The sequence below is a fragment of the Cynara cardunculus genome, unplaced genomic scaffold, assembly GCF_001531365.2.
Source record: "Cynara cardunculus var. scolymus isolate 2C unplaced genomic scaffold, CcrdV1 Un_Scaffold_1665, whole genome shotgun sequence".
Lineage (NCBI taxonomy): Eukaryota > Viridiplantae > Streptophyta > Magnoliopsida > Asterales > Asteraceae > Cynara > Cynara cardunculus.
In genome coordinates, this window is record NW_020200827.1 from 69,280 (window position 1) to 82,336 (window position 13,057).

A 13,057-nucleotide genomic window follows, 5' to 3' on the forward strand; every position below is an offset into this window, starting at 1 on the left:
TATTATATGAAACAATTTCACAAGATTAAACAATTTCATGAAAAAATTTCATAAGATTAAACAATGAAATCGATGAATGAGAGTAGTTTTTACGGTTTTTACAAATTGAAGTGGTTTTCATTTGATCGCTCCTCTATATATATATATATATATATAGAGAGAGAGAGAGAGAGAGAGAGAGAGAGCTTCAATTATTTGTATGCATATGTTTATATCCGACAAATTGCTTACATATTACTTTATGCACACGTTCATACAATCCAGATGAACGGTTACAGAGTGTTCCTTAGTTTTTATTTTCTTAAGTTTTCCCCTGAACCTGATCCTTTATATACACAAACACACACACACATATATATATATATATATATAGACTTGGGATCATGTGAGACCAATGGTTTTTCGTGAGACCCGTAAGACCAATTCTCAACCCATTAGAGTTATAATTTGACAATCTGAAAATTCATAAACGTCACGAGACTTCTCAATAATCACAAAATTGCCACTATGCAATTTAGACCATTGATTATTAACTTATAAAGTTAACCTTTGGTTTCATGTATATATATATATATATATATATAGGAGCGTTCAAATAAAAACCGGCCCCATTTGTGTAAACCGTATAAACCAATCTCATTCATCCATTTTCTTGATCAATGGCCAATATTAGTTTACTTTATTTTAGGAAATTAAAAAAATATATGTATTAAAATTTTATTTTATTTCAACAGTAAGGGCATAAATGGTAAACAAAATTTAATATTTGGTAACATCCTACTCGATCTTTCATGAATCTTTTTTCATGCAAAAATTATTTTATTCCAAGATTAGTTTACTTTCATGAATCTTTTTTCATGCAAAATTATTTTCTTTCTTTCGCTCCTGGTTTGATGCATTAATTCCTTTAAGCCTTACAATCTTAAAGATTCTAAAACATATTACAATCTTCAAGATTCTAGAGCAGTTTCTTCATGTACCCGTTTCATCATGCAATTATTTAATGACGAACCAAATACATTATGCAAGCGTTTCACTTGTCATGCTCAATAACCCCATGAACCAGTTTCACTTTCATGAAACCTATTTCATCTACAGTAATTTTCTTATTTCACCACTGATTTGATGGATTCATTTCTTTAAGCCTTACAATCTTGAAGATTCTGGAGCATGTTACAATCTTCAAGATTCTGTAGCAGATTAAAATCATTTTCTCGTTTCATCATGCACTTAGTTCATGACGCACCAAATACAAAATGCACCGGTTTCATTTTCCTCTTCACCAACTAAATGGATCAACTACACAATCAATGCAACGGGTTTACCATGAAAATGTTTCGGTTCACATAATTTATTTGCAACATGAACCARTTTYACGTTCAWGAARCCTGTTTCATTTCTGGATTTTTTTTTGTTCATCTACGATTTGATGATTTCATTATACACTTCAATTGTTTCATCAAGACCCGTTTGCTGATTCTAAAAGATTATAATATATGAAATTCAAATTTTTAATATTATAATATAATTAAATATTTAAATGTTACCATTTATACAATTTTCTTTATTACGTTTCATTAATTAAGATTTATTAATAACTTTCATATTTAATAGAAAATATTGTAAATGACTGAAATACCCTTTTTGATTAATTTTAATTAGAAAAAAATGAAATTTTCCTATTGGTCGAAATTGGTTTACACGGTTTCTTAGAAATGTACTGTTTTCATTTGAACGTGCCCATATATATATATATATATATATATATAACTAATGAATAGGTTAATTAAGAAGTGATTAGGGGTAAAAATATAAGTTAGGATTTATGGCTATCATGTTTGACTTTTTATTAATTTTTTTAATTAAAAAACTTTTACCCCCTTAATTTTTAAACTAAGTTATCTTAAATATAATTAATATTTTTAACCAAACAAATTACATTAAAAATCGAGCATTTTATTCTCTTTGATTTGACATGTATCTCGATATAGATTTTTATTATATTTTTAACGTCAAATAATATATCTGTGTCATATTCATTATGAATATTTATGCACGTTCATATGTTTAGAACAACTCTTTAATATTCATTTATTAGTATAATATTAATCATGAATATACAACTTACCATAACATTCATCATGAATAGTTATGTATTTTCACGTGTATTCAACAAATATTCAGTATTCATACATGACTATGACATTTATCATTGATATACATTTTCATTATAACATTCATCATGAATATAAAATAGTATTTATTATGAATATAAATAGTAATAATCATGAATAATATGTCTTCTTTATAGCATTTATCATGAATATATATATATATATATATATATATATTCACGTGTATACAACTTTTCAACATTCATACAATAATATGATATTCGTCACGAATATACATTTTCACTTCAACATTTATCATGAATATACATATAATTCATCATGAATATTTATTTATGATCACGTGTATACAATAACTCTCTAGTATTTATATTAGTATAATATTTATCATAAATATTAATTTTCATCATAATATTCATCATACATATACATATTATTAATCATGAATATACTACAGTTGCAACTCTACATACTTTAGTTTTTCTTTATTTTTCTTTATTGGGTTCTCGATTGATCTTGATGAGTTTCCGATTCGTATCGATAGATTTCCATATCCGTAGGTTATGGTTTTAAAGAAACAAACACACACCAAGTCAGTGGTTGGGTTCTTGATTAGTCTCGATTGGTGTCGATCGGTCCCAATGGGTTGTCGATCGATCTCGATTTGTTCTTGATTGAACTCGATGGGTTCCTGATCCTTCTCGATAAAAGATGAAAGTGATAGTCTATAGCTTTACACACAAACAAATTATAAATCAATTGATAGGTTTTCGATGAAAAATGAAGGTGGTAGGTTATGATTTAACACATATAAACACATACCAAGTCAATGAATGGATTCTCGACCATTCTCAATCGGTTCCGATCGGTCTCAATAGGTTCTCGCTTGGTCTCAGTGGCTTCTCAATCGGTTTCGATGGATGTTTGGTTACGGTGATGAAGAACGTGGTGTCTTACGATGGTGAAGAAAGTGTTGAAGAAGGTGATGTCGAGTTACAGACTTGTGGTGTCGAGCTGTTGTACTCACTTGAACGTACAAAAATATTCATAATGAATATAACACATACATACCAACCATTTCACGTAAAAAACAGTTTAAACGAAAAAACACTATATCGAGATGGATGTCATATCGAAGAGCATGAAGTTCTCGTTCTTTTGATGTAATTTGTTTGATTAGAATATTAGTAATTTTTAAGATAATCTTTTTTTTTAACTTTTAGTAAACATGACTAGTTTAACAGCTATCTTATCAACAAACAGCTATCTTATCAACAAACAACTATCTTCTCAGCTAACAGCTAACAGCTAATGATTTGTTGCATAAAAAGCTAAATTTGGTGTGTTTGTGTAATGAACAGGCAGCAAAACTTCTAGGGCCTCCAGCAACCTTTGATGCCTCAAAACTACAAGTTCTTTTCAAGGGAGAAGAAACAGATCAATACACAAGAATTGTCCCAAGGACCTACAAGCTTTCCCATTGTGACTTCACTGCTAACCTCACATTAACCATATCAAACATTATTGACCATCATCAGGTTTCTATTTTCTTTCCTTCTTTTTCGTATTTATATACGCTAAAACTCACACACACACACACTTCTTTTGTTGTTCGATGGCAGTTGAAAGGGTGGTATAATAAGGACGACGTAGTGGCTCAGTGGGCTGAAGTGAAGGGTCATATGTGCCTTGACGTTCATTGCTATGTTAGCGGACCAAATTCGTTGCTAGACCTAGCTGCAGAGTTCCGATACTACATTTTTTCAAAGGAGTTGCCATTGGTAAAAATCGAGTTCATTACTTTTATTTTAATGGTTTACGCTTATTCAAAAGCTGGGGGGTCTTCATGGAATCAACCATCACTCCGTTCTCAGACCCGACCTTAGAGTAGGATATATTGTGCGAGTTTGGTTGCCTATATTCTAATGGTTATAGCAAATGGTATCATTAAACTGATAAGAACCCCCAATAATTTGGCCAATAATGTAGGTGCTTGAAGCAGTTCTCTATGGGGATCGTGTTCTATTCAGTGAACATAAAGAGCTAATGGATGCATTTGTTCGCGTCTTTTTTCACTCTAGTTCAAAAAAGTACAATCGAGTCGAGTGTTGGGGCCCTCTTAAGGATGCTGCTAAGGTACACAACACAATTTTGTACTTGTTATGATCCATATTACAAGCAAATAGTTATGATATTCATGAAATTGGAGGTCTTTAACGGAAACAATCGTCCTACTCTATGGGGTATGCATACATTTTACCTCCTCCGGACTCTCACTTCTGTGAGGGATATACTAGCTCGTTTTGATTTGGTTTGGTTTGGTTTGGTTTATTTTAGTCCTGTTGTGCATGACCCCCTCCCCTTGGGGGGGCTTACATGAATTGTCGTTCTACTCTTTGAGATAAAGGTCATGTTTGCTTACATCTGGGATATATTGAACTCGTTTGGTTAGGTTTTATTTGGTTTGGTTAGATTTTATTTGGTTTGGTTAGGTTATCCATGAAACTAAATGCTCATGGGTCTTTACAAAAGTAGTCGTTATACTTTTTGGGTAGATGTTAGCATACCTTTAGGATATACTGGGTTCGTTTGGTTTGGTTTGGTTTATTCCTGATATCCATGAAATTGAACGTTCAGGGACAAGTAGGGTATCAAATACAAGATCAATTGGCTGGAAAAATGGAACGATCGGTGCCTCCGAAGAACGAGGGAATACCAAAATCTGTATTTCAAGCTCTTTGTACATTTCTTTTGTAATTAACCACACCAAGGGCAAGGGGGATGGCATTTAGTGTGAAAGATAGTCAACCTTTTGGGAGATTAAAAAGTCAACCATTGAGGTTGAGATTGGATTGATTTTGATGTCTCATTGATTTTTTTGGCACCCTTACTATACAATTCATGAACTAGAAACCATGGGATCAAGATTCTTGAGAAAACACTGATTTTGTTAATAAGTTTTTCTTCGTATTCTTCTGAAAATGATATCTAATTCCTTTACTTTTGTGTATCTAAATGTGACAACTCGTCATATATTGATAAAAAAAATGAGATTTTTGCGATATCAAGCCCGTTTATCAGTCTCGCACGGATAAAAAATAAGATTTATGAGCAATTGCCGGCTCCTATCAAGGTTTTTAGTTGATTGAGAAGAAGTGGGATGAAGATCTACATATTATTTTGAGCTTAGAACGTTACAAATGGTATTACCGGTAAGTGATTACCAAGCACTTACCCGGTAAGTACTTAACGGTAAAATTTAACACTATCATTTACTTAACGGGTAAGATGTTAGTCCAATAAAACGACATCGTATGCAATAATTTACCCGGTAAGTGTTTACCATGGTAAGAGTCGTCGCCCTCACTTACCGGGTAAGACTTTTGGTCATTGTCCCCCTCTTACCGGGTAAGTTCTTAATCCTTGTCTTGCTATTACCGGAAAAGTACTTGGTCCTTACTATGTTTATCAGGTAAGATAATATGACTTGGTAAGCATTTACAAGTGATGACATCTGATCCATCTAGCCTCTACATAGATCCGCCCATGTTTCATACACTAATTTTGTTAAATCAACCACCGAATGCTAACATTCAAATTTTCATAATAAATTAAAGGTTATAAATGAAACTACTAAAAGTTTATAAAGATTCACTTCAAAATTGATCTCCAACTGTTTTTATATAATTTATCTAAAATAAAGAATTAAAAGTTAAAATTTTAAAAAATAAAATTACAATTAATTCCAACAGATTTTTTATTTCAAAAATTTCAACATCCATTTATATAACAACCCAAACACCAAAATAGCAACAACCAATATATATACATATATATAGGGTTGGATTTACGTGAGACCAGTCTGTTTTCGTGAAACCCATGAGACCACCTTTTTACACTTGAAACTTCACAGCGAAAACAATGTGAAGGTAAAAAAAATCCGAACCTTCACAGCAAAAACACTGTGAAAGTTACCTTCACAGCATTTTACTGTGAAGTTTCAAGTGTAAAAAGTGGTCTCACGGGTCTCATGAAAACAGGTTGGTCTCACATGATCCAAAGTATATATATATATATATATATATATATATATATATATATATATATATATATATACATATACATATACATATATAGGGGCTCATTCAAGGGAGAACTGATTAGTTTGTGGTAACTGTGAGAACCAATCTTAACCACAAATCAACAGATAAATAAGGAAATTAGTAATTATGGTATTTTAAGTTAAAATTATAATTAGAGGGCATTTTAGGTATTTTTAAAAAACACATCTCTCCTCTCTCCGACCTCCTCTCTCCGACCTCCTCTCTCCGACCTCCGGCCAACATTATTCCGTTAGGTACCAATTAATCACAAAGATACACAATGTGATACTCATTGTGATATACTGTGATACCATTGTGATACCAACTCAAACCATAAAAACATGTGATACACCTTGATAAAACAAGCAAAAATAATGAAACCGAACATTGTGATACACTATGTTACACTGTGATCATACTCTCGAGTGTTGAAGGATAGATCGCATYTRMCTTTGGATCGTCAAAGATGATGAGACACCCAACGCCCTGATCCAGGATTCCAGCAAACTTCTTGTCCAATATCATCTGAGACAGTTTCTTCACCATGATTTTGCATAGCAGCATATATTTGAGACTATAAACTGCTCTGGGATCATCAAGAGCATTGAATGCTTCAAATGCTTCAAAGAAGTAACTGTAGGCAGTTTTATAATCTTTCGAAGCCCTCCGCGGCGTGGCCACCGCAACTTGTTTGTTAGATGTTGGCATTGGGACGATGGCTACAGGAATCGAACCCTCCAAATCGTGTTCCATCGGCTCTTCCTTGAACAGATTAACTTCCACAGGCGGCGACGGCGAGTTATGGCGCTGTGGAACCGGCATGATGGTATACGCCGGTGGATCACCGAGTAAGGGATCAGATGTTGACAAAATTCTAACTTCTTCCTCTTCAGATTCAATATTCCTGTGATCAATCGACGCCATCCCCCACACAATTGAAAACAGAAATCGGGGAAAGTAGAAACAAATCATCGGCCGGCTTGATGAAGAAGAAGAAGCAGCAATAGAAAAAGAGGGTTAGTCGATGAAAGAACGAAGAACAAGAGGGTTAGGGTTTTATTATTATAAACATTACCAATTTACCCTTTATGTTATTTTAGGATATAACATTAATTATTTAAATGATTGGCTCACATTGGTTCTCATAGTTACCACAAACTAATTAGTTCTCATTTGATTAAGCACCTATATATATATGGGTCCGTTCAAGGGAAAATTGACTAGTTTGTGGTAACCGGGTCTTCCCTACTACAAATCAATAGATAAATTAGGAAATTTATAATTTTGGTAATTTTGAATTACAAAATTTATGCAAAGATATTTTAGGTATTTTCTCTCTCCGTCCCTCGTCATCCGGTGATACCACTGTGATACCTAAAAATATTGACTATGTTAAACAAAAGACACAGTGATACCCAAGCACATATAAGATGCATTGTGATACCACTGTGTTACATCTCCGATCGACCACACAAATGACCTTAGTGTGATACCCAAGCATATATAAGACGCATTATGATACCACTGTGATATCACCGGAGGACGGTCAGAGGCCAGAGGACGAAGACCGGGGGACGGAGAGAGAAGAGAGGAGAGATGAGAGAGAGAGAAAAAAAATACCTAAAATGTCCTTGCATTAAAATTTTAATTCAAAATTAAAAAAAAATTATAAATTTTCTAATTTATCTATTGATTTGTGGTTGAGATTAGACATCACGGTTACTACAAACTAATTAGTTCTCATTTGATTAGACCCCTATATATATATATATATATATATTAAAGAAGAAACCAAACTTAATGATGTGTCTCTCTTTAAACATTAGAAACCTATATTTCTTTTCTCTTAGATTTCTGATTTTTTAAAATTTTTTGATATGTAAAAGACTTTTCCATTTCTATATTTAAAACATGAAATTCATTAGGATAGAGTTATTTTGATAATTTTAAAAAATTTAATCTCCAACCTTTTCTTGTTCGTTCTTGGAGGTGAAACCTCCAAACCCTTCCATGTATTTCTTTTTTATTTGTCCATCAATAAATCTCCTCCCCTTCTTCATCTTTATCATTTGATGAATTCTTCATTTTATAAACTATTATTTTTCAATAAAATCTTTTTTCAAATAAACTTTTTTCACTCTCTACATCACTTGATTTCTTCTTTCATTTTATAAACTGTTATTATTCAAAAAAAAAATCATTTTTCAGGTTTACTATAATAATACTAATTTATGTATTATTCTTCCTCTCTATCACTTGATGTATTCTTCGGTTTATAGCCCTTATTCTTCAATAAAAACTTTTTTGAGGCAAACTTTTTTTTCTCTCTCCATCAATTGATTTGTTCTTTCATTTTATGAACTCTTATTATTCAACAAGATCGTTTTTCAAGTTTACTTTGAAAATACTAATTTAGATATTATTCTCGATTTTTGTTGGGATTTTAGAGTTAATTTTTTTACTTCCGTCTTCTATATGTTTCTCATGCTTTTTAAATGAATCAAAGGTTTGTTCTTGGCAGCAATTATAGAGTTCTAGTGACAACAACAATTCAATAATTGAATTTTGAATGTATGTATTAAAATCTATGATATAATCTCATCAAACTTAATATATTCTTCTTCAATTGTTATTTTTTTCCCAGATTTACTTTAAAAAGACTAATCATACATTCTTTCGACTTTTGTTGGGATTTTAGAGTTCTTTTTTTTTTATTTTCGTCTTCTATATTTTTCCTAAATTTTAAATTTTACTAATCATTTTATTTATAACACAACCGATTTAGAAAAAAAAAACTATGAAATAATATTGTTATCACACTATTATCGAACCTTTATCATCATCTACAACATTCAAATTCTCCATTCTAGGTATAAAAAAATTTGGATACTATGAACCGATAGAAGAAAAGAATAGCAGAAAGTAAAAAGGAAGAAAGTGATACAATGAACGTGATCAATCCCAACAAAAAAGAATGAGATAATTCTAACTAATTAAAATAAAATAAAAATTATTAAAATACCTAATTACACTACTGCTCTTATTGACTTATTTGTATTTAATATAATTTAAATTATTGATTAAAAAAGTTTGAGGTTAGTAGGTTGTTCTTGCATTCTTGTAAATCACAGAGGTTCTCGTTTGAACTTCCACATATATATATATATATATATATATATATATATAGGGGTAAGTTCTTTTGTTAACCAAATTTATGGTATTAACTTTATAAACTCATCACAACCATTCATCTTGTGAATCAATAGATGACAATTTTGTAATAACTAATAATATAATACATTATCATCTAAGATGAACATACATGAACAAGGGTGTTATTGAAAAAAAAAAATCATAAAGTTTGTAACTGCCCATTGATGAGATTAACATTCATATGAACATTAATCTATTGTCATTAAAAAAAAATCTCCATTATTATAGACATTAATCTATACATGGGCATCTCCCTCTATATGAACATGAGTTCACTTATGGACAATGGTGATTATGTTCATTAAATCTTATTGAACATCTATAAACATCATATGGTTATAAACACAATCTTATGAACGTCTTATTGTTATGCACATATTCTTATGAACGCCTATATACACATTCTTATGAATACCTTATGTTATGAACACCATTAAATACCATAAAAGTAACTTACATACAAAAATTTGTTACACCTAATTAAATACTATAAAAGTAACTTCCACCTAAAAATTACCTATTTGCCTTTCATTATTATATCAAACATTTGAAGTAACCTCTACTAACAAATTAATATCATTGGTCCAATAAGTTTACAACAGATTCTGGAATATAGACAACACCAAAAGTGATGCAGCCAAAATCCCACACAGATCCACAACAACAAAATATAGCATCTCATGGACTGGAACAGGAACAGCAGCACCATTGTGAAGAACACAACAGCCTCAACAAGAACATCCACTGCACCGTTCTCAACAGATCTGTAAAAGGAGCATTCATAGTCCCAATCCAACTCACTCTTCAGCTCAACCATACAAACACCATAACCAAACCATCAACAGAAAGCTCCATATATACAAATGGTACCGAAAAGCCCAGCTTCAACACTCCAACAAGATATAAATCAGGACTCCTGCAACAGATTTTGAAAAAGACACCCCCAATATAACCTATCCCAAATCAAAGCTGCTCTCTTTCAACTACAAAACTCATAAAAAATTAAAAGAGGAGTTCCAAATGAAAATATGTACATTGTATTCATGTTAGAGGCTGAATTATAGGAGCCGTTACAGATTTGCTTGTATATAAATATATGTACATTGTATTCATGTTGTAATAGAAGCTTTTCTCACACATCTCAACCAGTTTCATGGTATCAGAGTAGGTTAGAAATCCTACTTCTTTCTTCTTTAATCTGCTCATCCCATCTCTCGAAACCTCTCTTCATGGGGGGATTAGATCTCTTATCCACAAATTCGTCCACTTTCATTCCCAAGACTCCTTCAATATCACGTCTTGGCTCAACTACCTCAGAAAACAACCATATCTAAAGCTCCAACAGCGCTGCACTTCATACCACAAAATCATGGTGTTGTCCAACAAAGTTCGTGTGCACATACTCCATGTTGCACACATCCTTAACCGCACAACGAAGTTTAAATTTATAAACCTATCTTAAACCTAGTGATAGGGTGAGTAGGACCACCCCTTACCAATGAAGTGTTGTTCACAAGTTTCAAACCCTAGACCTACACCAAATGTAGGACCATCCCTTACCAATGTGTCATTGCCTTGCTTTTGTTCATAAATTCACCTTTATTTCTTTTATTCCTTCATTCCCAGCTTTGGTATTCTGACTTCAACGTCAGTTTTAACTCAGATGCAGCCCGAATTTGCAGAAACTCAAAACTTGAAAGTTGCAGGCCGTTTGTTGTCTTTCTAGATCATCTTGAATCACTTAAATCCAAGCTCAGACGAGTGAGATATGCTAATAATACCATAGACTTGCAAATCTTTCAAAAATCCTCTTTTTGTTCTTTTTTGCTCTAAAGTGTTCTGAACCTATAAAAACACATCCATATTGTTCGGTTTTACCATTTTAGTGCATTAAAGAAGGATAATCAACAACTAAATAATAATATAATTAACGTCCGATCACCCCACAACAAAGTGGTGTGGCAGACCGTCACATCCTTGAGGTTGCCTGATCTTTACTTTTCCAAGCAAATGTTCCTACGAGATGCTGGGGTGAACATACCTAATCAATCGCACGCCCTCTCATGTCCTCGACTTCAACTCACCAATGAAAAAATTCCAAGGTCTATTTCCTACGTCTCAGCTTGTGTCACAAGTTCCTTTCAAGCTATTTGGTTGCACTGCATTCATTCATATCTACCCTCAATATCTTGGCAAACTTGATGCTTGTGCACTTAAATGTATCCTTCTTAGATATTTAGCCAATTAAAAGGCTACAAATGTTTCTCTCCTACAACCCACAAGTTCTATAATACCATGGATGTTACCTTTTTCGAAAATATTCCGTTCTACCCAGATTCTGTAATTCAGGGGGAGAATAACACACATGAATTTCAGAGTTGGGACTGGAAGTACCTCATCGACTCAGATTCACCATCTCAAGGTCACTGCACCTTATCTCCTCCATCAAATAACTCTAATACTCTAACCTGTCTGGATCCAGACTTGACCCACCATGTGTCTCAATCCCATGGCTCTTAGTCAAATTTTATACCTCTAGTACTCTAAACTGTCCAGATCCAGACTTGACCCACCATGTGTCTCAATCCTATGGCTCTCAGTCAAATTCTATACCCTATCAGTCACCCACTTTCTATCCTAAACACCCTCTTCTTCCTGATGAATGATGATGTTGTCAAAATTTATGATAGAAGAAAAAACCAGACATGCCTGTAACAAATCWGCAAAGTCAAGAAACTTCCCATGGCCAAGCTGAACAAGAAAACATACACGATGAAGAAATTTCTAATTCACAGGAAACTTCTACTTGTGATCCTACATTGGATCTCCCAACTGCCCAAAGAAAAGGGGTAAGATCATGCACCCAACACCCCATTCCCAGCTACATCTCTTACAAAAATTTGTCTTCGAATTCCGGGCATTTGTGACATCCCTAGACAAGGTCACGGTACGTAGGTCGGTTTATGAGGATCTAAGGATACAGAATGATGTGAAGCAACCTTAGAATAGTAGAATGCTTTTCAAAGGAATGGCACCTGGGTGTTAACTGATATACCACCTGGGAAGAAGACAGTGGGTTGCAAATGGATTTTTCGGTTAAACAAAAAGCAGATGGGAGTATAGACAGATACAAAACCCATTTAGTGGCAAAAAGGTTTACTCAAATCATATGGAATTGATTATTAGGAAACTTTTGCTCCTATAGCCAAGCTTAACACAATTCGTGTTTTATTGTCCATTGCAGTTAATCAGGATTGGCCATTAATCCAGCTTATTGCTAAGAATGCCTTCTTGAACGGAGGAAGTCTATACGGATATCCCTTCTGGATTTGAGAACAAGGAGAACCATCTCCAAACGTACGGGATTTACTGGGTTTGTTTGGTATTAGTTTTGGTTTGGTCCACAGTCCTGAGTACAGAGGGAAAAAAATGGGCAGTGTTGATGGCACCTCCTTAGCAGGGGTGTTGATTGCTTGGAAATTAAACCATTCAATTTTTTTATAAACATCAACTCAATTAATTATATATTTATATTTTATTAATTTTGTTTTATTTTATATATTTACATTAAAAATATATATATTATTTTATTATTTTTATGTTACTTTA

General features: G+C 32.9%; 1 protein-coding gene across 2 annotated transcripts in view; it reads left to right on the forward strand.

The window, feature by feature from the left end:
* LOC112502612 (protein STAY-GREEN LIKE, chloroplastic) overlaps positions 1–5,082 on the forward strand; it is a 7,495-nt gene extending 2,413 nt beyond the window's left edge. Inside the window, exons 2-5 of one of the 2 annotated variants that reach the window (XM_025106570.1) lie at positions 3,494–3,670; positions 3,755–3,913; positions 4,122–4,268; positions 4,770–5,082. In XM_025106570.1, the coding sequence (XP_024962338.1) occupies positions 3,494–3,670; positions 3,755–3,913; positions 4,122–4,268; positions 4,770–4,889 (603 nt within the window). In that variant the 3' untranslated portion in view covers positions 4,890–5,082. Of the gene's footprint in view, positions 1–3,433; positions 3,671–3,754; positions 3,914–4,121; positions 4,269–4,769 lie in introns of both variants that reach the window. The other variant, XM_025106569.1, reaches the window with a different exon arrangement.
* Positions 5,083–13,057: the final 7,975 nt, after the last annotated feature.